This window comes from Alosa pseudoharengus, unplaced genomic scaffold (genome assembly GCF_046254945.1).
Source record: "Alosa pseudoharengus isolate Yale_2024_CS ecotype anadromous, Long Island Sound unplaced genomic scaffold, YU_APseudo_1.1 YU_APseudo_1.1_scf_1, whole genome shotgun sequence".
Lineage (NCBI taxonomy): Eukaryota > Metazoa > Chordata > Actinopteri > Clupeiformes > Clupeidae > Alosa > Alosa pseudoharengus.
Window position 1 is genome coordinate 17545478 of NW_027468564.1, and position 26013 is coordinate 17571490.

The 26013-nt window shown below is 43.7% G+C and overlaps 2 protein-coding genes across 4 annotated transcripts in view; both read left to right on the plus strand.

The window, feature by feature from the left end:
* Positions 1 to 1559: 1559 nt before the first annotated feature.
* Positions 1560 to 19973, plus strand: atg4da (autophagy related 4D, cysteine peptidase a). 3 transcript variants are annotated; one of them, XM_076282911.1, is made up of 11 exons: positions 1560 to 1699; positions 9077 to 9299; positions 9825 to 9908; positions 10260 to 10433; positions 10728 to 11100; positions 11585 to 11649; positions 12203 to 12330; positions 16140 to 16218; positions 16364 to 16440; positions 18317 to 18436; positions 18908 to 19973. In XM_076282911.1, exons 2-11 carry the CDS (start codon positions 9134 to 9136, stop codon positions 19076 to 19078), a joined length of 1437 nt encoding a protein of 478 aa, XP_076139026.1. In that variant the 5' UTR covers positions 1560 to 1699; positions 9077 to 9133; the 3' UTR covers positions 19079 to 19973. The 3 variants fall into 3 exon arrangements, with proteins under 3 accessions (XP_076139026.1, XP_076139013.1, XP_076139018.1); XM_076282898.1 differs by lacking the exon at positions 1560 to 1699 and adding an exon at positions 2316 to 5313; XM_076282903.1 differs by lacking the exon at positions 1560 to 1699 and adding an exon at positions 5320 to 6416.
* Positions 19974 to 25408: 5435 nt separating this feature from the next.
* The window catches only part of LOC143122113 (mucolipin-1-like), a 41557-nt gene continuing 40952 nt past the window's right edge, over positions 25409 to 26013 (plus strand). Inside the window, exon 1 of the mRNA XM_076282923.1 lies at positions 25409 to 25643. Within this exon, the coding sequence (XP_076139038.1) occupies positions 25601 to 25643 (43 nt within the window). The 5' untranslated portion in view covers positions 25409 to 25600. The remainder of the gene's footprint in view (positions 25644 to 26013) is intronic.

The window sequence follows — 26013 nt, forward strand, 5'->3', positions numbered from 1 at the left end:
CCACCTTGGGACAGTAGGCAAACTGTAGGGCAGGGGTCTCAAACTCAAATGAGCTGGGGGCCAATTCTGCCAACGTCATCTGATTGGAGGGCCGGCTATTTCTGAAAATGCAATGTTCTTTTTTTCAAATACCACACAAAACTGCAAACAGAAAGTGCAAGGGGGTAAATTTACCCATCTAATTTGCTACTGGATGGCAAGCACCTCAAATTTTGCACCTTTCAGTAAATACTGGATGAACATATTTGAGCAGGTTTACTTTCCTTTCTTCATATTACCCACATAACAAATTAACAGGAAAACACCTGGCCTGGCCTACAATAAAGTATGACAAGTCGGGGCTGCCAGGTAAGCTCAAGCTGTGGTGTTTGCAGTTTGGTTTGTTGCCTCGGCTAATGTGGCCATTGAGGCCAAGTTCCTCTGTCAAAGGTAGAGAGGTTGGAAAAAATGATCAACTCCTTTGTCAGAAAATGGCTCGGAGTCCCACGCTGCTTAAGCAGTGTAGCCTTGTATGGGAAGGGTATTGTAGAGTTGCCAATATCTAGTCTGACAGAGGAATTTAAGTGTGCTAAGGCTAGATTGGAATTGACTCTTACTCAGTCCAAGGACCCAGTGGTGAGGAAAGTTGCACCCTCAGTTAATGCAGGGAGGAAGTGGAACCCAGAGCAGGCAGTTAAGCAAGCTCAATCAGCATTGAAGCATAGAGATATAATGGGCCATGTGCAGCACGGGCGGGGGGGTCTAGGGGTGGGTGCAAGTAAACCCTTGTGGAGTAAGGCTTCTGCAGGAGAAAAGAGGAAAATGGTAGTGGAGGAAATGCATAGACAGGAGGAGGCTGTAAGATGTACTAAGGCAGTGTCGCAGGCAAAACAAGGGCAGTGGGTGAACTGGGAAGGGGTGGAAAAAAGACAGATTAAATGTAAAGATCTATGGGGCATGGAAGCTAGTAAGATCAGATTTATGTTAGGTGCTACATATGATGTGCTCCCATCTCCCAAGAATTTAAGTCAATGGTTTGGTGAGGATGATAAATGCATACTTTGCTCGTGTGTGGGCAGTCTCCACCATATCCTATCAGGATGCAAGGTAAGTCTCACCCAGGGGCGGTATACGTGGCGTCATAACCAGGTATTGAAATGTGTGGCAGCGGCAATAGAGGATAAAAGAAGAGAAGTCAATTCATTAGCAGCTAGTAAAGGGGTAAGGCAAATTAACTTTGTACGTCAGGGGGATAAACCTTGTTCCGCGAAGGCCAGGTGCAAAACCGGCCAGTTGAAAAATGGGGCGGGCTGGGAAATGAAGGTTGATCTTGGCCAGCAGATGGCGGTACCTCCACATATAGTGAGTACTAAGCTACGTCCTGACGTAATTCTATGGTCGGATTCAGAGAAGATAGTTTACTTCATTGAACTCACTGTTCCTTGGGAAGACAGAGTGGAAGTGGCCAATGAGCTGAAGAGAGCTAAATATACTGAAATAGCAGAGGAGGCAGCTAAGCGAGGTTGGAGTGCACGATTAAGGCCTATTGAAATCGGTGCACGTGGGTTTGTGGCCAGATCTGCTATTGGCTTGCTGTCTGAATTGGGCATTTGTGGTCAAAGTCTATGGCAGGTGGTTAGTAACATGTCCTTAGCAGCAGAACGGGCAAGCGAATGGTTGTGGGTAAGGAGAAGTTACCCTTCCTGGGGCGCAAGCTAAGGTAAGCTAACTGGCTCATTTGTTTTGGTCGTGGGTAAGGAGAAGTTACCCTTCCTGGGGCGCAAGCTAAGGTAAGCTAACTGGCTCATTTGTTTTGTGTTTGTGATGGACTGTGCCTAGGTTGATGGTACTTGGCTAAGGTTCTTTATGGTTTATGGTTCAGTCCACATCAACGGGACGGACCGACCTAGCCAACTTAAACCATGCCTAGGTTGGTTAAGGGTATTTGGATGCTTGTTGTGGTAATATGGGGCAGCATGGGGCGTAAGCTAACTGCTAACTGCTGGCTAATTTGTTTTGTGTTTGGGATGGGGCCTAAGATAATGGGCTAAGCTAACTGGCTAATTTGTTTTGTGTTTGTGATGGGCTGTGCCTAGGGTGATGGTACTTGGCTAAGGTTCTTTATGGTTTATGGTTCAGTCCACATCAACGGGACGGACCGACCTAGCCAACTTAGACCATGCCTGGGCTGGTTAAGAGTATTTTGAGTATTGGATATTTCAATGTGGTAATATGGTGGTAGCATGGAGGGGAGTGTCTCCAGGACGCTGGTTTCACTGTTAAGCCTTCATGAGGTGTCGTGGGCCTAACTTAACGAAACATCGGTGAATGAGGGTGCCCACTTGATAACCCCAATGACATGCCGCATACTATATAGGCTACTGCTGTTGGATAGGCCATTTGCATTGTGCTTGTGACCATTTGGTGGCGGATTTGTGGGTAGTGTGCTTTTTAAAGTTAAACTTGAGCAGGGGCTTCTGAATGTGTTTTTACCTTGGATTTTGGCACAAGGGATTTTAACATCTAATCCTGTGTATTAATGTAATTCTGGTCAAATCAGTTCCTATCGCGGGTAATCTGAGTACCCAGAAGTTTGCATCATATTGCGGGTGACTTTGTAGTTTAGAGCCCTATTTCTACTAGCCCTGCTGTCTGTACCACGTCCATTACGGACACTATCATCACGATTACCACTGCAACCAACAAGCTATGTTGGGCAGAGGGTCGAAATAAGCATGGTATGCTTAGTGGACGTCGTATACACGCACCTCCATTCAATAAACGATCGATCATAATCTCCAAAAGGATATTCTCCTTCAGATTTAGAATAGGTGAATAACATAGTCTACCTAAGACTTCATCACACGTAAACGTTTTTCAACATTTGGTGTAGGCCTATTTCTGCTTCAATTTATGCAACATATGGCCTGCATCGCTTCCGCGTCATTACAAATGCACGTCTTTGTGTTTCTCGCGTGTAATACAAGTATTTCCTGAAAACTTTGCACAGCAATTTTGGGTTTGAATGAAGCTCTGGATGTCTAGCACATAGTGGAGCAGAGTACAAATGAGATTTGTCACCGTACTTGGAACTATCGTCTATTTTAATCAGTATCGTTGTTTGTCGCAATTAAAAAGTCCCAAGGGCCGGATTACGTTATTATTTTGACATAAGTCGCGGGCCGGAGTTGGGCCGGACGCGGGCCGGGTGTTTGAGACCCCTGATGTATAGATTTATATGTATATCCCTCCTGTTGTGTTCGCGGTCAAATTCTTTTCTCTCAAAAATATTGTTAACTTATTCGGACTACCATGAGGCTCCTTGACTTTGTTCACAAGGCATCTAAACACACAAAACAAATTCTGATCATTTTTATAACAATTTGAGTGTTTTATTTAACTGTAGAACACCCATGTGTCTTTCCGGTCAAAAAATGACTGGGCATTAGAAATGAATGGGTGATAAAATGATCAGTGTATAAAATTGAGTCCAGGCACATACTTATTGATCAGATGGTTTGTATATGTGCTTCTTAACGTAGACACAGACCCCCAGGGGTGGATTACTGCACGGGCCTACCGGGCCCAGGCCCAGGGGCCCAAGGGGTCAGGGGGCCCTGAAGCCCAAGCCTTTGCATGGAATCATTGCCTCAATATCAACAAATCAGGATGTAGACTATGAATCTGATTGAATTTAGTATTGGCCATCCCCAAAATGCACCAGAATACAGGAAACCACATCAAACAAATTAAATATTTATATACGACAATACGTGGGGGGCCCTTAATACATCTGGGCCCAGGGGCCCGAAAGTTCATAAACCGCCCATGCAGACCCCCCCCCCCCCTTTGCTTGCCTCTGTACCAGCCCCTACTGGAACCTTTCCCCATCTTCCCCTTTCTGACTTGCATGAGCTCAGGTCAGTGAGGCCTGCAGGCCATAAATAGCAAATGGACGTTCAAAACTGGTTATATCCAATAGAACACAAATTGATGCAAAGGTCTATCACAACATTAGATAATAATATGGCTGTTACTATGGATTTTAACATGTTATAATGCATTTAACTTCAGACTGTTTTCTCAGCATTGTTCATTTGATAGAGGTAAATGAAGGGGCCTTGTGACCAAGTGTTATGGATATGATTTAGGCCTAATGTCAAATTAAGTAAACTGGAATTAATGCATTTGCAATTTATACCCCAGATTGGTAGTGTTAGTGTACTTGCAATATCCTGTACTATGTAACTTATACCCCTCTAATAAGTATGCACTGAAAATGTGCTAGGGCTTTCCGTGTTTCCCATACAGTGACTTATTTGTGGCGGACCACCACAACACTGAGCACCACACAATGATTTTCCAGGTTGCACTAAATTGTGCTTAAATCCGGTTAGCATCATAACCACACTGCGCTAATTTGTTAAAAACGGTTGCATTCAAGTTAATTCTACAAGCCTAACACCACAAATAGAATTAAATTCTGTGGGAAACACTGGCTTTTATTTTGGTACGGGTCTTAGAGTTCGGAGGTTTTCAGTCTGGTTTGTTTGAGCCGATTTGTAACGTAAGTAAGCTGTGAGCTATGACAAATAAACTTATAAGCAAAGGGAAAACTCCATGTCAGGTTCTACTTTGATGCCCCCCTAACCATTTGCAGACAGCACTGATCATGATAATTTCACCTCTCCCAAATGAACAATGCTGAGAATACGCCCATTTGTTTGTTTATTTATTTACAGAGGTGTGTCACGCCAACACCTCACATGTTACATAATAATAGCTCTGCCCAGTGTGGCCAGTGTACTGCCAGACGGGCTCTGATACTGCTCAGTTTGTGCGCTTTGTAGTTGTGTGATTGATTGGGCAAGTAGTCCAATAGCGTGATATCGAATGAAGACGCCGTCCAATCGCTGTTCGGTATGGGCTGATTTGACATGTAAACAAACTCAACAGGAAGTGGCGGTAGTAGAAGCTAGTACAGCGGTGTACAGTAACCAGAGTAATACAAGCGATCGCGGACAGTTAACGTCTCGCTGTACTTATATGAATGACTATACTATGCGCTATCATAGCAGCATACATTGACAGAATTGTTAACAAGTGTGGTGTTTGATTGGAAAGTGTCGCGTGGTAATGGGGCCAGTTAGCTAAAAGAAGGCACTGCCACCAAAGCGTTAGCCAGAAAGTGATTGAGTTACCTCGGCTTGCTTTCTTGCCAGGCACTTGACACCAATAGCAGGCTAACGTAACTTACTTGACTTTGATCTGTCAGCGCTAACTGTTTTTCATCCTGTTGAAAGTATTCATTGGGCATATCCAACAGATGTCTAGGTAAGTTGGTTAATTTGGGTTCAAAGTGGAATGACTGTCAAACATTCTGCGAACAAACCGTGGATATCCAGTAAGCTAGCTAGCTAGCTGCGTCTGTTCGAATTAGCCTACTATCATAGCACACTAGCTGCTAGCTTGCAACGAAACATATTTATAGCATGTGCCGCTTTTCTTACCCACTAGTAAACAAAACACTTTCACGCCGTCGCTGCAAAGCATGAACGAAATCATTTTGAATTACACCCCAGCTACCTCGCTTGCACAGTAACGTTACGATAGTAAAGTTAGCTCGACAGCTAGCAAAGATCAGATGCGTTTGGTTGGTAACGTTAGCTTAGGTAGATAACGTTTGGATGTCACTGTTAGTTGAAAACAGTGCATTGGCAAGTTTGACGTTTCAGACACGAGGGTGTCCCTTTGTAGTTAAACAAAGTTAGTTACTGTCATGTTGAAAGTCAACTGCCCTTGCTGTTGTTAGTATGCAGTAACATACACTGACGTCGGCATCTCTTCAGTTGAAATAGTCTCTTTGGGGTCATCCCTATATGTTCCCCGGGTCCTATGTTCCCCGCTCGGGGTTAGGGTTAGGATTATGGTTATGGTTTTAAAAAAGGGTCCTATGTTCCCCGGTCCCATACAAAACGGGGGTAATAGTTACGCTCCCGTGTCTTTCTCTGTGTTAATAGCAAGGCAACGTTACAGCTGTTTACGAGCTTTACGTTAATGTTCAGTCATGTAACGTTAACATTGGACGTGGATATCTGCAACAGTGTGTTGTGCTTTCCGCTTTTATGTTACTTGCCGTTAACGGTCACCTATTGCTGTGTAGCCCATGCCAATTTGAATTCAGAACCACTCTCTTTGTTTAGATCAGAATCACAAGACCGAGTAGCCTATATTTATATTGGCCTGCGTTCTCATTGATTCAATGAGTCTCTGTTCGTGCTTCGCCCTTTCACCCCCCTCAGTCACACACACACACAGGTCACATGCTAGACTCTCTCACATGAGGACAGTCATATCTCTGGACTTGTGCAGGAATGAATGGTGGCTGCGTCTTTTTGGCGCCCTGCTTCCCCTTCGCCTGGCCGCAGCACAATTGGGTAAACTCGGTAAAACCTGCTTTTTCGTTACTTGAGAAATCATAACTGTTCATTTCCCCTGACACAACAGGGAAGGTCCCTTGTTCTGTAAATATATGTCTCTGTAAGGAAGAAGTGATGTTTCTGTTACCCCTCCGCGTGACTAAGTTGCGCACCTGGTTCGGGCCGTTTGGTGAGTGCACTTTAGAGGCACTGCGTGTGTGTGTGTGTGTGTTGCAGTGCGGTGCGATGACTTTGGCCTGAACGAGAAATAGTTGAGAAATCACAACTGAGTTTTAGGAAGTGATTCTGTATTTCTGTGTCTTGTGACATGTCGTTGTTGCGGGTAGTAGGCCTACACGTCCAGTTACAGTAGATAGAAATGGTCTCTCTCCAAACCGCTATCACACGGCTGCAGCTAGGCGACAGCTGATCAGATGCGCCTATTGCAGCTGTTAGCGTGAACCCACAGAGTTAGGGTTGAACCCAGGATACTAGCCGACTTATGCTATGCCGACTGGTGCTTCTGGGACCCCTTTGTGAAAGACTTTAACAGATTGTGCAGCTTCATTTCTGCACATTAGCCTACAACTCACAAACGTTGAATTGTGCACTTTGTCTATGCACATCTCTTTCTTTCTTTCTTTCTTTCTTTCTTTCTTTCTCTCTATCCCTCCCTCCTTCTCTTCCCTCCTCTGTCTTTATCTAGATTATCTGTCTTTATCTAGATGATCTTATCTTTGATAAGGGTATTGATGATCTTAGAGCAGTGGTCCCCAAACTTTTTCTTTTGAGGGCCAGCTCACCATGCCTGGCTCTAAGAGAGGGCCAGAGACTCGAAGTATATCAGTAACCATAAATAGCTTAGCGCTGTGAACAACAACAGTCTACCTTAGTTGAATATTCCATTACATTGAATCATAGGCTACTGCAATTTAATAACATTGTTAGCTGTGTTTATATTGCCATCATGCCATATCAGTGTAAAATGTAGCTCAAATGAAACTACAAATGAAAATACTAATAAAAAGACGTAAGCATTTCCAAAAGTGTTATCAGGGAGTCCCAAAACTATATTTTATTCAAAATGTGTGAACTCTGAACTCTATGTCTTTGCCTACACAGCTAAAGTTGTGAACAAGCAATATCCTACAAATAATTTAAAGTTCTCAAACTATGAGAGGTTTATGAAGTGCTGACAAAAAACATCTGAAATGACCACTTTCACTCACCTTATGAGAACTTTGTGAATTGTGAATTTGAATGAACATTTGAACGAGTGGATAAAAAATAGAAATAATTATCACAGAAAGACCCAGAAATAAGACTTGAATAGAAGTTAATTCGTTATTAACAATTAATTGATACACTTTTAGAATACTTTGAGCACTGATGCAGTCAGCATAGGCCTCTTACATTGTTTGCAGGTAGCCCTACATTTCATTCCGTTTTCGATGGCAAACGCGAAACAGCGCCAAAACAACCACCAGTGGACAAAAAGAGTATTACATGTGTACAGTTAAGACTCGACATAGAGAATGAATGAGGGAAATTAACTATGGAAATTACGGAGGTTATAGTTTGACGATGTCGTACTCCCATGCGGGCCAGATGCTATATACCACGGACATGTTTTGGGAGGCCACCCAAAATGAGGTGGCGGGCCGTAGTTTGGGGACCACTGTCTTAGAGAATATCCCAGGCATGACACTGAAGATGAGGGTCAAATGTTTTGTTTGTTTTGTTTAAGTTTAAGTTTGTGCGTGATACAGGGGCCAAGTCCAGTCTAGGACACTTTTAATGTTATATCTGAGTCCAGTCTAGGACACTTTTTAATGTTTTATCTGAGTACAGTCTCCAGTCTAGGTCACTTTTTTAATTTTATATCTGAGGATGTCCTGTGGTCAGTCAGGGGGTTGTTGCATGTATATGATGTAATGGTAGAGGGAAGGAACACAGTAGTGTACAGGGTTCCCACGGGTCATGGAATTTCTGGAATATCATGGAATTTTAGACAGTCTATTCCAGACAAGGAAAGTTGGGGGATTTTAGAATTGTTGGGGCATAGTCATGGAATATCAGGGAATTTTATTGTAGTAGTTTAAAATTGACTTGCCAAAATACATTAATACAAATATAATTCCTCACAGAATTGGTATTAGCTTTACAGCTTGCTTGAGTAACCCAACTGTGTTTCTTCAATACCTATTTATTCATCTCCTGCTCTAAAAAAGTAAATTATTCTTGAACGCTACGCAGGTGCTCTGAAATCAGTGGTCGGTATATTGTACTATTCATTATATAGTAAGTCATGGAAAGTCAGGGAAAAGTCATGAAATGTGTAATGTAAGAGTGTAATAACCCCCCCCCCCTCCCCCCCCTCTCTCTCTCTCTCTCTTTCGCTCACTCTCTTTCTCCCTCTCTCTCACTCTCTTTCTCTCTCTCTCTCTCTCTCTCTCTCAATCTCCCTCTGCCTCCATTCCCCCCCTTACTCTCCCCTCTCTTGAGCTTTGTTAGCATGACTGTTACACACAGTACTGCAATGTCTATGAATAATACAACGTACAGTAAACAAAATTGCACAATACATTAATAAACATGGTGATGATAATAATATCAATAATAATAAGAAGAAGAATATACTGTACATACTAATAACCCCCCCCCCCTCTCTCTCTCAGGGGATGACTGTCTGCAGTGTTCTGTAGTAATCAAGGGTCAAAGGTCAGGGATCAGCCATGAACTCGGTGTCCCCCAGCTCCGCCCAGTACGTCGGCGAGAGCGCCGAGACGAAGGGCGGCCACTTTGGGCACGTTGCCGATGGCAACCGCAACGAGGGGGAGCCAGACGAGGTGGACCGTCTGAAGACCAAACTGATGTCCGCCTGGAACAACGTCAAATATGGTGTGTGTGTGTGTGTGTGTGTGTGTGTGTGTGTGTGTGTGTGTGTGTGTGTGTGTGTGTGTGTGTGTGTGTGTGTGTGTGTGTGTGTGATCAAACAAATAGTTGATTAAATAGAGAAAATAATCAACCGATAAATTGACTGAAAGTTCTAAAAAGATCTATCTATCTATCTATCTATCTATCTATCTAAGTAATCATTAGTTGCAGCCCTATTGTGTGCGTACGTGTGAGTGTGAGAGTGTGTGGGTTTATGTTAGTGGGTGTTTATTTGTGTGTGCTTGTTAGTGTGTCTCTGTTTTTGTAAAATGATCTACTGTAAATGTACCTGATCTAAGCACTATATAGGATCAAATAAGCAAATGCAAATATGTGACCATTTGATTTCTTTTTTCACATTCTCTGAATTTAACTCATCCCCCCCTCTCTCCTTCTCCCTCTCTGTCTCTGCCATCTCTCTTTCCTTCTCCTTCTCTATCCCCCTTTCTCTTCCCCTCCTCCTCCCTCTCTCTATCTCTCTCTCCACAGGCTGGTCAGTGAAGTCCAAGACCTCCTTCAACAAGACCTCTCCCCTCTATCTGCTTGGACATTCCTATCTGTTCAACCGTGAAGGTAATGTCACTCACGTGTGTGTGTGTGTCTGTGTCTGTCTGTCTGTCTGTCTGTGTGTGTGTGAGAGATAAAAAGTTTGTTATTATAGTGTGTGAGTGAGTGTCAGTTGCAGTTAAATATTTCTTTCTGTCCTGTGAATACACTGGTTAATGTACAACCCCCCCCCCACTCTCTCTTTCTCTCTCTCTCTCTCTCTCTCTCTCTCTCTCTCTCTCCCACTGCCCCACTCCTCTCTCTCTCTCTCTCTCTCTCTCTCTCTCTCTCTCTCTCCCACTGCCCCCCCCATCTCTCTCTCTCTCTCCCACTGCCCCACTCCTCTCTCTCTCTTTCGCTCTCTCTCTCTCTCTCTAGATGAGGTGGAGCGTTTCTCTCTGGCCTTTGCGTCTCGACTCTGGTTGACCTACAGGAAGGACTTCGCTCCTCTTGACGGCGCGGGGTTGACCTCTGACTGTGGGTGGGGCTGCATGCTGCGCAGTGGACAGATGCTGCTGGCCCAGGGGCTACTCACACACCTGATGCCCTCCGGTGTGTGTGTGTGTGTGTGTGTATTAACTCTGTGTGTGTGTGTGTATTAGCACTTGTGTGTGTGTGTCTGTATGTGTGTGTATTAACTCTGTATGTGTATGTGTGTGTATTAACTGTATGTGTGTGTGTATTAACTCTGTGTGTGCGTCTGTGTCTGTGTGTGTGTGTGTGTGTGTGTGTGTGTGTGTGTGTGTGTGTGTGTGTGTGTGTATTAACTCTGTGTGTGTGTGTGTATTAACTCTGTGTGTGTGTGTGTGTGTGTGTGTGTGTGTGTGTATATCTTCTGTTCTCCAGGCTGGCAGTGGCCTGACTCCCCGCCCCTCACCGACGTGGACTTTGAGTTCCTCCGCCCGCGCTCCCCTTCCAAGACACTAGGGGGCGTTGTGTCCATCCCCTCCCTCTCCTCCTTCTCCAGCAGCAGCAGTAACTCCTCCTCCTCCTCCTCCTCTTCCTCGGCCCCGGGGCCTCCACCGCAGGCGCCCCCCAAACGCGCCCCCAGGCCCGCGGGGGACCCCCGCACCGAGGCGCTGCACCGCAAGCTGGTGTCCTGGTTCGGGGATCACCCGGGCGCGCCCTTCGGCCTCCACCAGATGGTGGCGCTAGGGAGGAGCGCCGGGAGGCGGGCCGGGGACTGGTACGGCCCCTCGGTGGTCGCACACATACTCAGGTAAGTGTGTGTGTGTGTGTGTGTGTGTGTGTGTGTATTAACTCGGTGTGTGAGAGAGAGGGCCGGGGACTGGTACGGCCCCTCGGTGTGTACGTGTGTGTGTACGTGTGTGTATGTATGTGTGTGTGTACGTGTGTGTGTGTTGGAGGGGGGGTTGGGGGCAAAATGTGAGGTGAGAGACTACTACTACATACATACTCAGCTGAAGCAATACTACACTACTTTTGGCCTAGCGACCTAACTATCTAAAAGGTAAGAGCACCCTGGAGGGTGTGTGTGTGTGTGTGTGTGTGTGTGTGTGTGTGTGTGTGTCTGTGTCTGAGAGTGTTTGTGTGTAGGAATGTAGATGATTGTGACCCTCTAAATTACAGTGCTTTGTTTCCACTGTGACGTTAGTGTCAGCATATAGAGCTAATGGGTGTGGGTGTGTGTGTGTGTGTGTGTGTGTGTTTATGTGTGTGTGTGTGTGTGTGTCTGTGTGTAGGAAAGCTGTGGCTACCACTACTGAGGTGCAGAATCTGACGGTGTACGTCGCCCAGGATTGCACAGGTGAGGCCCCCAAACCCCCCCTGTCCACTATCCACACGGTCAGTAAAACCGACCAAAGTGATGTACCAGTCAATATAGATATATTTTGAACGTTTGGAATGGCCCATTCAAATCAATGGAATTGCATTTCAAAAACATTCTGAGGAGCTGTATCGTGTAGCGTTTACATTTATTTATTAAGCTTTCAATCCAAAGCGACTTACATGTATCCATTATTACATATATCAATTATGTTACAAGGGCCATTGTCCCCGGAGCAACTCGGGGTTAAGCAATTTCAATTTCAATTAAATATCACTTATAGTGCGCCAAAATGTCAGTTTATATTGTCAAATGACACCAGTTGGCATGTGAGCATGCTTTAATCAGTGCCAACTGGTGGGATTGCAGGGGCTAATAGCTAATTGTAGCAAGGGCTAATAGCTAATTGTATTATAACAGTTTCAGGTGGAAACGCTGTATTTGCGGCTTGACCTGATGTATATTTGTTATTCTGTTGTTGTATGTGTGTATGTGTGTGCACTTGTGTGTATGTGTGTGTTTGTGTGTGTAGTTTATAAAGAGGATGTGGTGCACGCGTGTGAGGGAGAGGGTGACTCGAGTTGGCAGTCCGTCATCATCCTCGTCCCAGTCCGACTGGGCGGAGAGACACTCAACCCCACCTACATCCAGTGTGTCAAAGTGAGTACATACTCAACCCCACCTACATCCAGTGTGTCAAAGTGAGTACATACATACTTCACATACTCAACCCCACCTACATCCTGTGTGTCAAGGTGAGTACATACTTACTTCACATACTCAACCCCACCTACATCCAGTGTGTCAAAGTGAGTACATACTCAACCCCACCTACATCCAGTGTGTCAAAGTGAGTACATACATACTTCACATACTCAACCCCACCTACATCCTGTGTGTCAAGGTGAGTACATACTTACTTCACATACTCAACCCCACCTACATCCAGTGTGTCAAAGTGAGTACTTACTTAACCCCACCTACATCCAGTGTGTCAAAGTGAGTACATACTTACTTCACATACTCAACCCCACCTACATCCAGTGTGTCAAAGTGAGTACATACTCAACCCCACCTACATTCAGTGTGTCAAAGTGAGTACATACTCAACCCCACCTACATCCAGTGTGTCAAATTGATTACATACTTAACCCCACCTACATGCAGTGTGTCAAAGTGAGTACATACTTACTTCACATACATTCAGTGTGTCAAAGTGAGTACATACTTACTTCACATACTCAACCCCACCTACATGCAGTGTGTCAGTGAATACATACTTACTTAACATACTCAACCCCACCTACATCCAGTGTGTCAAAGTGAGTACATACTTACTTCACATACATCCAGTGTGTCAAAGTGAGTACATACTTACTTCACATACTCAACCCCACCTACATCCAGTGTCAAAGTGAGTACATACTTACTTCACATACTCAACCCCACCTACTTGCAGTGTGTCAAAGTGAGTACATACTTACTTCACATACTCAACCCCACCTACAGAACATCCAGTGTCTTACTTGCTAAGTCATATTCACTTTAAAATATCACCTCCATTCAGTGTGTCAAAGTTAGTGCATACTTACCTACTGAAACAGCCATACTTATCTGTTTAGCTGTCCCAGTGTGGCAGTACTTAAAAAGTTTGTATACTTAAAATACTGATTGGGTTCAACCTTGTATCCAGTGCATCAGTTTGAGCTTGTGCTCTCATGCTCAACTAGTAGTAGTGACAGTCCAACACATGTAGTAGTGTGCATATTGAATTGGCTGTAGTGTACTGTTTGTTGCCACGGTAATTCAAATTGTTGCTAGGGTGCATATGGTGGTTGCTATGGCAAATAAAGTGTACTGTTTGTTGATTGAGACATGGTTTACATTGATACCATAAGAGAGTCTGAAGGCGCACCCTGCCGTTGAACACTTGCGTGCTTCCTGAAAGGGCTGTTTTGCTCAGATGCCACGTGGCTTGAGGCTCAAGACAAAGTTCAAACACACAGGAGATCTTTACCTGCGTGAAGCTGGCCCCCCATGTTATTCAAAAATGATTAAAAACACTGCTATTCGTTTGTGCTATGTTTGTGCCGTAAAAATGATCGTTTGTGCTGTTAAGGGTTTTAAGTAATTAAACTTTACATTTTCTGGCCAGTGACGTCACTCAGCCCCCCATACTTGTTCAAATTTCCCCAAAATAGTCTCAATCGTTTATGCTATGTTTGTGCTCATTTGTGCCGTTAAAAGTAACATTTGTGCTACTATGTTTTTAAAGATATTCCACGTTATTTGTTACACGTGTGACGTCATCCAGCCCCCCATCAATGTCCAAATCTTTCCAAAATGGTCACAATCGTTTGTGCTAGGTTTGTGCTGATTTGTGCCGTCAAAAGATACATTTGTGCTACTATGTTTTCTAAGTTATTATGGTTTATTTATTACTCGCGTGACGTCACCAGCCCCCCACCAATGTCCAAAACTCACCAAAATGGTCTCAATCGTTTGTGCTATGTTTGTGCTGATTTGTGCCGTTAAAAATAACATTTGTGTAGCTATGTTTTTTAAGTTATCACGCTTTGTTACAGGTGTGACGTCATCCAGCCCCTCATCAGTGTCCAAATCTCCTCAAAATATTTGCGATCGCTTTGGCTATGTGCGTACTGATTTGTGCCATTTAAAGAAACGTTTGTGTACTATGTAGAAGTTGCCCAGCAGTTGTATAGACATCACCCCCCCCCCCCCCCTCATCAATGTCCAATCGTAGTCCTAATCATTTGTGCTGATTGTGCTGTTAAAAAAAAGAAACATTTGTGTTGTTATATTTTTTAAGTTACAAAGCTGTATCGTGCTGATCTTAACCGAGAAAAGAAAAGAAGATGTGCTACTATTACGTGGCTGTTTGTGCTGCCAAGGTTTCTATAGTACGCCAGTTGCTTGTGCATAACCAGAATTACTGCAACCACTACCAGAATAAACCTGCTGGCCATTAGTCGGCAGCTGTGGAGAAGCACCACTCCATTCTCCGGCCAGTAGCGTATGCAGGTGTGCACAGCAGTGTGCGTAGGCCTACTATCAGGCAGCTACGGAGTAGGCTATGAGAGACTTACGATAATTTCCCCTGTGTGTGTATATTCACTCCAAGTTGGCCTACCATAACTCATCACTGCACTGTAGCCCATATTCTCTAAAATAAACAAATGTATTTCTTCAATAATTTTATGCATCAGAATTACAGTGGATTGAGCACATAGGCTACTTGTTGCTGACCCAAGTCTCCAAGGCCACCGTGGATATGAAACTTTGCAAACAGCAAAAACAGAAAGGAAGGAGGCAGCAAAGCTATAGAGTTATTTCAGATGGGTAAGAAGGTAGGCTAAATTGGTATGTTTGTCAAAATAATGTTTAAACATTTAAGTCATACGACAGTAAACTAAAACTAAAGGTACATTTGTAGCCTTTTTAGCACTTAAAGTTGACTAAATTAATAGGCTACTCTTTAGCTATAAACCCAAGAAACAGCTTCCTTACACTTATGTTTTTCCTGATCTGAGAAAACATTTGGTAGGCTACTGTTTGGGACGATTTGGCCAGTGTGTGTGAGACTGATGTCATGCGCATAGCAGATAGAACTTGGTAATGTAAAAATATAGTTACAGAAAATACATTGATGGGGCTGGGCATCACGTGTAATAAACATAGTAGGAACATAGAAATATCGGCGCAATCAGCACATACGATTGGGTATAGGCCATTGATGGAGGGGCTGGGTGATGTCAAGCATAAGCTACAACTGCTGGACAAGGCCGCTGGACAATTTAAATAGAAGCCTACCCTACAAACTTTTATTTAAATGGCACAAATCAGCACGCACGTAGCATAAATGATCGTGGCTGTTTTGAGGAGATTTGGACACTGATGAGGGGCTGAATGACGTCACACATCTAACAAAGCGTGTTAACTTAAAAAACATAGCTGCACAAATGTTATTTTTAACGGCACAAATCAGCCCAAACAGCACAAATGATTGAGACCATTTTGGAAAGATTTGGACATTGATGGGGGGCTGGATGACATCACACGTGTAACAAATAACGTGGAATATCTTAAAAAACATAGTAGCACAAATGTTACTTTTAACGGCACAAATGAGCACAAACATAGCATAAACGATTGAGACTATTTTGTGGAAATTTGAACAAGTATGGGGGGCTGAGTGACGTCACTGGCCAGAAAATGTAAAGTTGAATTACTTAAAACCCTTAACAGCACAAACAATCATTTTTACAGCACAAACCGGCACAAACATAACACAAACGAATAGCAGTGTTTTTAATCATTTTTGAATAACATGGGGGGCCAGCTTCACGCAGGTGAGATCTTTAGAGCCAAGTGCTGTTAATCATTCAGTAAACCTGTGAATAATCGATTTTATTGATCAAACCGTCAGCTGACAAGTTCTGTTTTTTTAGAACATTTTAAAGCTGGACTGTTGTATCGGAATCATTGGGGGGAAACCGAAACACTCCTTGTTCTTCATTGGCTTTCAAGGTGAGCTACCCTTTGGCTTATCTGTAATGATTGTCTGCTCTGACTGGTTGTTTGCATTGATCGTCCTTTCTGGTTGGTTGTTTTGCGGTAGATAGCCTGCTCTGATTGGTTGTTTGCTCTGTCTGTCCTGCTTTTTGTCCAATAGATGAGCAACTGCTGTACTTGGATCCACACTACTGTCAGCCCCTGGTGGATGCCACCCAGAGCAACTTCTCACTGGAGGTAAGACGAAATACCTGCTACTAGGGATGTAACGATTACCGGTATAATGGTAAACCGCAATAAAAATGTTGACGATAACAATTACCGTTTTCTTTTGAAATATCATAATTATCACGGCTGATTACCGCGGTATTGAAACCATGTGTTTAATCCTTCCCAGCTTCATCCGAGCCTGCTTTTGACATACAGTAGGCCTGGTACAATGAAACAAAACTGGTACCCTACTGATTCTGTTGTCTATTTGATGCGATTCGGATTAAGCTTCACCTGATTTTAAAAGGCGGGACATTTTCACCGCAAAACGTCCACTGTATCATTTAGCCACTCTGCGTCTTATGTTCGCGTCCACATTAAATCCATTCCACTCGTGTTATCAGGAGAATACCGTAGCCTAAAGTTTTATTTCAAACACTTACTTTGGTCTCACTCATTGGGTCCAAATAACAGAAATAGCAAACTCCAAGTCATGGTAGGGTAAGTTAAGCTATAAACACATAGCCAATTAAACATGAAAAAGTGAACGGGACACTTTATATTATATATATTTCAGCTTGTGTAGGCCTATCAGTGCTTTCTGAACATATTGAATACACTTTTAAAAATACCATGATAATACCGACAACCGGGATAATTTTGGCCACTATAACCGTGAGGTTAAATTTTCATCCCTACCTGCTACACCTGTGTGTGTGTGTGTGTGTGTGTGTGTGTGTGTGTGTGTGTGTGTGTGTGTGTGTGTGTGTGTGTGTGTGTGTGTGTGTGTGTGTGTGTGTGTGTGTGTGTGTGTGTGTTTTGTGTGCACATGTGTAGGGTTTGGATTTAGAATGAAACATTTAAGGTGTGTACAGACATAAAGAAGATGAGAAGTGTGTGTGTGTGTGCGCGTAGGGTTTGTACAGACATAAAGATTATGAGAGGTGAATGCCCAATAAAAGATTTGTAATATCTACCTATTCCTTTTCTCTCTCTCTTGCCATCCCTTTCTCTCTCTCTCGCTCTCTCTCACACACCATCCCTTTCTCTCCCTTTCTCTCTCTCGCTCTCTCTCACACACCATCCCTTTCTCTCCCTTTCTCCCTCTCTCTCTCTCTCACACACCATCCCTTTCTCTCCCTTTCTCTCTCTCTCTCGCTCTCTCTCACACACCATCCCTTTCTCTCCCTTTCTCTCTCTCTCCCTCACACACCATCCCTTTCTCTCCCTTTCTCTCTCTCTCGCTCTCTCACACACACCATCCCTTTCTCTCTCTCTCTCTCTCTCGCTCTCTCTCACACACCATCCCTTTCTCTCCTTTTCTCTCTCTCTCTCTCACACACCATCCCTTTCTCTCCTTTTCTCTCTCTCTCTCGCTCTCTCTCACACACCATCCCTTTCTCTCCCTTTCTCTCTCTCTCTCTCACACACCATCCCTTTCTCTCTCTCTCGCTCTCTCTCTCTCTCTCACACACCATCCCTTTCTCTCTCTCTCTCTCTCTCTCTCTCTCGCTCTCTCTCACACACCATCCCTTTCTCTCCCTTTCTCTCTCTCTCTCTCTCTCTCTCTCTCGCTCTCTCACACACCATCCCTTTCTTTCTCTCTCGCTCTCTCTCTCTCTCTCACACACCATCCCTTTCTCTCTCTCTCTCTCGCTCTCTCTCACACACCATCCCTTTCTCTCCCTTTCTCTCTCTCTCTCGCTCTCTCACACACCATCCCTTTCTCTCTCCCTTTCGCTTCAATGTCTATCTGAATGACCTCTGTCCTTCCATCACCTCCCCTCCACTCTCTCTTGTTCTCTTTCTGTCTCTCCCTTTCTCTCTCTCTCTCTCCACCCCTCTCTCTCTCTCTTTTCCTTTCCTCTGTCCCTCCACCTCTCCTCTCTCTCTCTCTGTGCAGTCGTTCCACTGTACCTCTCCCAGGAAGATGAGTGTGAGTCGCATGGACCCCAGCTGCACCATTGGCTTTTACGCTCGCAGCAAGAAAGACTTCGAGTCCCTCTGCTCAGCCGTGGAAGAGGTGAGTGAGTGAGTGGAGTGAGTGAGTGGAGTGAGTGGAGTGAGTGGAGTGAGTGGAGTGAGTGGAGTGAGTGGAGTGAGTGGAGTGAGTGGAGTGGAGTGGAGTGAGTGGAGTGGAGTGAGTGGAGTGGAGTGAGTGGAGTGAGTGGAGTGAGTGAGGTGAGTGAGTGAGGTGAGGTGAGGTGAGGTGAGGTGAGTGAGTGAGGGACGGTTTTCGACAAAGCCAGAATACTGGACATGTGTGAGAGTGAGATATTTGAGAAGCATTGAGATATTTGAGAAGCATTGAGTGGAATTTTGAGACATTAGTAACACTTTGGTCTCTTTTGATTTTGCTCTTGTTCTCTGCTCTCTCTCTCTCTCTCTCTCTCTCTCTCTCTCTCTCTCTCTCTCTCTCTCTCTCTCTCTCTCTCTCTCTCTCTCTCTCTCTCTCTCTCTCTCTCTCTCTCTCTCTCTCTCTCTCTCTCCCCAGGCTCTCTCTTCCTCTAAGGAGAAGTACCCCATCTTCACCTTTGTAGACAGGGGGAGCCAGGACTTCAGATTGGATGAGCCTCACGAGGCTCCGCCCTCTCACATCTTACCACCCAATCCGATGGCCAGGAGTAAAAAGCGTGGCAGCTCTGATGACTTTGTCCTGCTGTGACTACAGCATCTCATAAGGGACACACTGAACTACGGCATCTCATGAGAGACACACTGAACTACGGAATCTCAGGAGGGGGGACACACTGATCTATGGCATCTCAGGAGGGACACACTGAACTACGGCATCTCAGGAGGGACACTCAACCGAACTGAACTGATCTGAGTTGGCTGATAACACAAATGATGCTGCCCTCGTTGAGAGCTTGCTGGACTAACTGAGACGTGTGTGTGTGTGTGTGTGTGTGTGTGTGAGAAAGAAAGTGACCGGGGCTTGTAGTGCCCTGCCTGATGCAGAAGACGGGGTAGTAGCTGTGCGTGTGTGTGAAGAGCTCTTCTGTTGGGCCGCTGTTGCCTCCTAAAAGAGGCTCTGGATCATTGGATCAGACATTGAGCTCGTCTCTGTGTGCCAGTGACAAGACCCATTCTGTCATGCAGTCATCCCCTGCCCCTTCGGTGTGTGTGTCTGTGTGTGCAGTCATCCCCTGCCCCTTCGGTGTGTGTGTCTGTGTGTGCAGTCATCCCCTGCCCCTTCGGTGTGTGTGTGTGTGAATGAATACTCGGCATATGTAGAACACACTCTAGTCTGCACTTGAGGACCATTGAACAAACCTGGTCTGCTGTCTTAAAACATCCAACACTGGCTTTGTGCGTGTGTGTGCGTGCGTGTGTGTGTGTGTGTGGCCTGTGTTTGCGTGCATACGTCTGTGCGCACATTTGGAGCAAACAGAGGCTGTTTGGAATGTTGAGTGGATGACATTGTTTTGAAAAACAAACAAAACAAAAAAAACAGAATTTCTGGCTGCTCTCTTTGTCACAGTCCTGCTGAAGTTTGTTTGTTTGTTTTTTGTTTGTATATATTATTTGTAAATAGTAAACTGGTATGCTTCCCTGGGTGTGTGTGTCACTTCTGATTTCTATATGCGGCGATTTCATTTGTATTTATTTGAACCCATCCTGTTTAGTGATGACGTTTTGTATATTATGTAGCTGATTTCCACGCTCAAGATAAATAACATGGAAAACGATCCTGTGTGTGTGTTGGTGTTGGTGTGTGTGTGTGTGTTTGTGTGTGTGTGTTTGTATGTTTATGTTTGTGTGTGTGTGTGTGTGTTTGTATGTTTATGTTTGTATGTCACTCAGCAACCGCAGGATGACCTCGACAGGCGGTCAGCACATTAATTTGCGGTGGAGCGCCAGTAGCAGCATCTTCTGTTATTCTGTGTGTGTGTGTGTGTGTGCGCGTTTGTATGTTTATGTTTGTGTGTGTGTGAGTGTTTATGTTTGTGTGTGTGTGTGTGTGTGTTTATGTTTGTGTGTGTGTGTGTGTGTGCGCGCGTTTGTATGTCACACTCACTATGTTTGTATGCCAGTAGCGGCATCTTCTGTTATATTCTGCTCCTTTTGTACTCACTGGACGCTACAATATGTTGTTTATGCCCAACAGGGTGACTTTTTATTCAACTTTGAAACAGGCATAAATCCTTCAGCATTTTAACATGGTCATTCACTAGGTGCAACACGGGTCGGTGTCACAGGTACGCTAAAAAAAATATCCATTAAAACACAGGTGATCGGAAATGTTTGTGCTGACCGAAAAGCCTTCCGGGAAGTGTGTGGCATATTCTTTGAAAGGAAACATAAATATTGTGGATATTTGAAGGCGGTAACAGGTACGCCATGCTGTTGGATATGCAAACAAAAGCTGCATCACCATTGAGATCACATTGAAAGGAGCTGGCTCAAGGATTATACAAGCATTTTATTTGACATCTTTCCTTAACATAAAGACGAGGTCCCTAATGCTCCCTAATGTAACGCAGTAACGCGATTGTCCCCTAGATGTCACTAAAAGATTGTTTCTGAAAGTTGGCATGATCGTGAAGGCCTACAATGAAGTTATTAACTCTGTTTTAAATGCACCACAGACTGTTGGAATTGAGGCCTTCCCGGCTGTGTGTGAAAACTTTCTTCACTTTTTTATTGATAAAGTCACATCTGCCAGAGCACTTATTTCACCACCTGCTATTGACCCTTCAGTGTCTGTCCCCTTCTCTGCTGTTTTTGACTCATTTCAGCCTGTGACCCTGCCCTTTGTGCTGGATATTGTTGGTCATTTGAAGCCCTCAGGCTCGCCAGTTGATAATGTCCCTCCCCGACTTCTTAAAGAGGCCCTATGCTAGCCTGGCGGGCCATCCTATATCATTGACATGTATAGTCTGGCATCGAATCATTCACCTCGCTTAATCCAAGGGGCGGGCAGAGAATTGTCTTTCAAACTGCCTAGGCATGCAATAGGCCAGCGCTACGACCATATCCGTATCCGGTCGGCAAAACGGCAAATACATCCTTCTTTGAAAGGAATGACTTAAGTGCATTGTGTTGATCTACTTTCAAAGAAAAGCACAAGTCCAACTCCTCCAAAGTTGACGCCAACGCTGATTCAAACAACCGCTCTTCGTTTGCCATAGCCACCTTCCTTGTTGTTCACCGTCGCAGGATGTCGTTATCCTGTTAAGCCCGCCTTAAGACTCTCTAACGAAATAGAGCGCTGTGATTGGCCGTCATCCACGGTGTTAAGCCAATAGAAATTCCTATGGTTCGATACTAGACGTACAAGCTGAGCAAATTAATTTGCCGCCGCTAGGGTGCGTCTAGATTTCTAGGCTAGCCCTATGCAACAATTTTAGCAAAAATGACCTTAATTATGCAGGTTGAGAGTCGTTCTGATGGTTCTACAACACTTTTTGGGTCGTTTGGTGGGTGCTTCGTCTCCCCCTAGTGCTTCTCCGCGGAAAAACCGAATATGCAACTTTCTGGTCACGGTCGGAACACATCCGGATGTAACTCGGCAGAAATACTCGAAAATGTAGTCAGATTTAGTCAGATTGTAGTTTCTAAGAAGACTGCAAAACGGACTCCGACTTGGCTTTGTTGCTGTTGAAATTGTAAGTAGCCTACCTTTGGGTGAACTTCGTTTTTGTAATGTGATTTTTGCTCGACCGTTTTATTGTGAGCCCTATGTGTTTAGCTTGGTTTATTGATGCTAGCTCGCTAGCTATTGGGGGTTTAGCGTAGCAGTCACTTGCTACCGAAGCTGCAGGGGGAGCTATGTCGTGAATAATGCGAGCCCAAATCAGGCGAAAACCCAGAAACAGCGAAGGAATAACCAGACCTGCATAGGGCTTCTTTAAGGAGGTTTTTCAGACTGTTGGACCATCATTTACTGCAGTTATTAATAGCAGTCTGACCTCTGGAGTGGTTCCAGGTAATTTTAAACATGCCGTTGTGCAACCGTTGTTAAAAAAACCTGGGCTGGATTCTACTGTTTTGGCAAACTTCAGGCCGATATCCAAATTGCCATTTCTGTCTAAAATCTTAGAAAAGATTGTGTATTCCCAGCACATGGACTTTTTATATGAGCAAAATATTATTGAGATCTTCCAATCTGGCTTTAAAACATTGAACAGCACAGAATCAGCGCTTTTAAGAGTTTTTAATTACATCTTTTTAGCTACTGACTCTGGTCACTGCGTTGTCCTTGTACTGCTTGATCTGACTGCTGCTTTTGATACAGTGGACCATGAAATCCTGATTGCCCGTTTGGAGCAGTGGGTGGGCATCAGAGGCACAGCTCTGGAATGGTTCAGGTCCTACCTGTCACATCGAACCTTCTGTGTTAGTGTTGGTGACTCTGTGTCCTCCACTGTTCCCCTCTCATATGGGGTACCACAAGGCTCTGTGCTTGGCCCTCTTTTATTTTCTCTCTATCTTCTCCCCCTTGGTTCAATTCTCAGAAAACACGGCATTTATTTTCATTGCTATGCGGATGACACACAGATTTATGTCCCTCTTAAAAAGTCAGATGCTTACAGTATTAAGCCATTGCTAGAGTGCCTAGGGGAGAACCGGCACAATTGTAACACTTTTTTATTTTTCCAATTCAAACTCGATTTACACAAAGACGATAGACTTGAGAGTTGTGAAATTTGACCAGAACAGAGTCGTACATGTCTACTCCATGAAAGTTGAAACAGAATTTAAAAAATATGTTATAGTTTGTCAATAATTTAACTTAACAGCCATAAAAAAGTGCGGTACAGTTGTAACAGTAGCGTCATGAATCTAACAGTGCTAAAATCGTGAATCCTATAACATATTTTAACACAAAACAGTGCTGGGTTAAACAAAGAGCATCTGTTTTCATATAAAATCAAGAAAAAAAGTCCAAATGTATGACTGTTAAAGCTAATTTATTGCATTATTGATTAGCCATTGCAGACCATATTACAGTGTTATGCTAGCTCACAATAACCTTTAAATATGCTTATTTTGGCCATATCCACTTGATAAAACCAGTAAATATAGTTGATAAACTGCTTATTTCTTACATGTCTGAAGCATTTGGTCCAACAGTGATATTTCAAGTTGCTGTGTTAACTTTAATTGGGTGATGGCGGCACAAAAATCATAATCCATAACTCGCAATAGAATGCGCGATAAAATCAGTTCATATTGCCATAGAGACTGGTGTTACAACTGACCCGCACAGGTCATGTTTTTATTTTCATTTAATTGCATGTGCTGTGACTACATAAATCAAATGGGACTCATGTTAACTTGAAACAGAGGGACTGAAGATATGAATGACATGTGATTGAAGTCCACACGCTCAAATTTCACAAAGCAAACTTAAACAAAGTTGCGGTTAAAAATAAATAAAAAATCGCGATGCTTGAATTTTGCACCTTTTTGCTTAATATCTCTGGTCGTATTTATAGTAGACCATTCATATTTGGATGGCTGTAAGATTATACATAATTACATGATATGTGTCTGTTTACGTTTCCGTAGCTACACCATATCTTGAGAATAAAACACTGTTACATTTGTACCGCTGTTACAATTGTACCAGTTCTCCCCTACATGACATTAAAGCCTGGATGTCTCTTAACTTTTTAAATTTTAATGGTACTGTGACCCCCCTGGTTGATCTGGGTTTGTTAGCACAGTACCACAAGCCAATCATGACAAATGTGGGGGTAAAAGTGGACTCTGACCTTAAATTTGACAGCCAGATTAAATCATTGGTAAAATCAAGCTTTTTCCAGTTGAGGCAGCTGGCAAAAATTAAACCAGTCCTTCAAAAACAGCACTTTAAACAGCAATCCACGCCTTTGTGACCACCCGGCTGGATTACTGCAATGCACTTTATATGGGGGTTAGCGGGTCCTCTGTTGCTCGTCTGCAACTGGTACAAAATGCTGCTGCCCGTCTTTTAACTAGCACACGAAAGTATGAGCACATTTCACCTATTTTAGCTTCACTCCACTGGTTGCCTGTCCATTTTAGAATTCATTTTAAAACTCTTTTATTTGCTTTTAAAGCCGTGCATGGCCTTGCCCCACCTTACCTTTCTGAGCTGTTCCACCCATACACTCCCAGCCGCTTTCTCAGGTCAGCTGACCAGCTGCTCCTGACAGAGCCCAGAGCCAGGCTAAAATCTAGAGGGGAACGAGCTTTTGCCGTTGCAGCTCCAAAACTATGGAACAATCTGCCCCTTCACATCAGACAGGCCCCTTCACTGTCTCTTTTTAAGTCCCATCTAAAAACTCACCTCTTTTCTCTGGCTTTTAACCCCAGGTAGTGTGTTGATGGTATGTAGATGTATTATGTGGGCAATATACTTTATTTATTTTATTTTATTTTATTTATTGGATTTGAGTTGGTTTTTAATCTCTTTTTACTTTTATTTTAGTTTTTATGTCTTTTTACTTGTATTTATTTTTACATTTATTTTTAGTTAGTTTTTTTTATCTTTTTAAATTGTAATACTTTATCCTATTATTGTGCTTCTGTGGTGTCTTGTGTGTTTCTTATCTTGCTGTACAGCACTTTGGGAACCTTGTGTTTGTTTAAACTGTGCTATATAAATAAAGTGGATTGGATTGGATTGGATTGTTTTGTGATTAGCTGTCCTTAACATGGTTCGACAACTAGAAACGATCACCCAACACAAATTAATTTATCTTGTGTGATACTGTAGTCCAAGTAAATGAGACTGTTTTTTTTTTGTTTTTTTTCAGTTTTGATAGAGTTTTTCGACTATGAAGAGTAGTCTAGACATATATTTCACTGATGGCTATGTACTTCTGTAAGCATAATTGCCTATGTGAATAGGATACGAGACTCAAGAGGCTGGGAAATACTCTGATGTCATAACCCATCATGTCTCTTTTGTTTTCTCTTGACTGCCCAACTTTGGAACCTTGGAACACAGTGGCGAAATACAGCTCAGCTCGTCACATGATCTCCCTCACATGGTCCCCTGTACCGGAAGCAACACAGTGGCACCGATTGCGTCCCTTCACGGAGAAGTCTGAAAACACAGCGGTGCTTCGAGTCGGACTATGGAGCTGGACGGGGATCGCTGATTGCCCGCCGCAACGCGATCGGTCGTTGTACCGGTTTTTATGCAGGCTACTTTTATTTTAAGTAGGTGTTTTAACATTAATTTATTGGCATGGCCTCGTCAGACGCCAACAATTTCAACTATCTTCCCTCTGGTAAGTCAACAGCTGTTTTCGCATCAACTTGTAGGCTATGCATAGCCTACCCATAGACAGTAAAATACCCTTATTTATAAAGTAGGCCTAGGCTAGTCCTGCATTTTGCGCTTTACATTTTCAAGTTGTATTTTTCGAGTTCTGCCAGCCGGTTGTTATATCCAGGTTGCAGGCTGTAGCACCGACAGGTTACTTCGAAGTTGTTTAGTAGTCTAAGTTTTTGGAAGCCAATCAATAACAACAGACTAACACAAGACACCAATGTAAAGAAAGTAACACCAAAGAGTTTTTTGTACCTTAAAATAATGTTTCCAAAATCGTTTCAGTGGTTCATCAACTCGTAACAGGGTGAACGGCAATTCTGCATTCG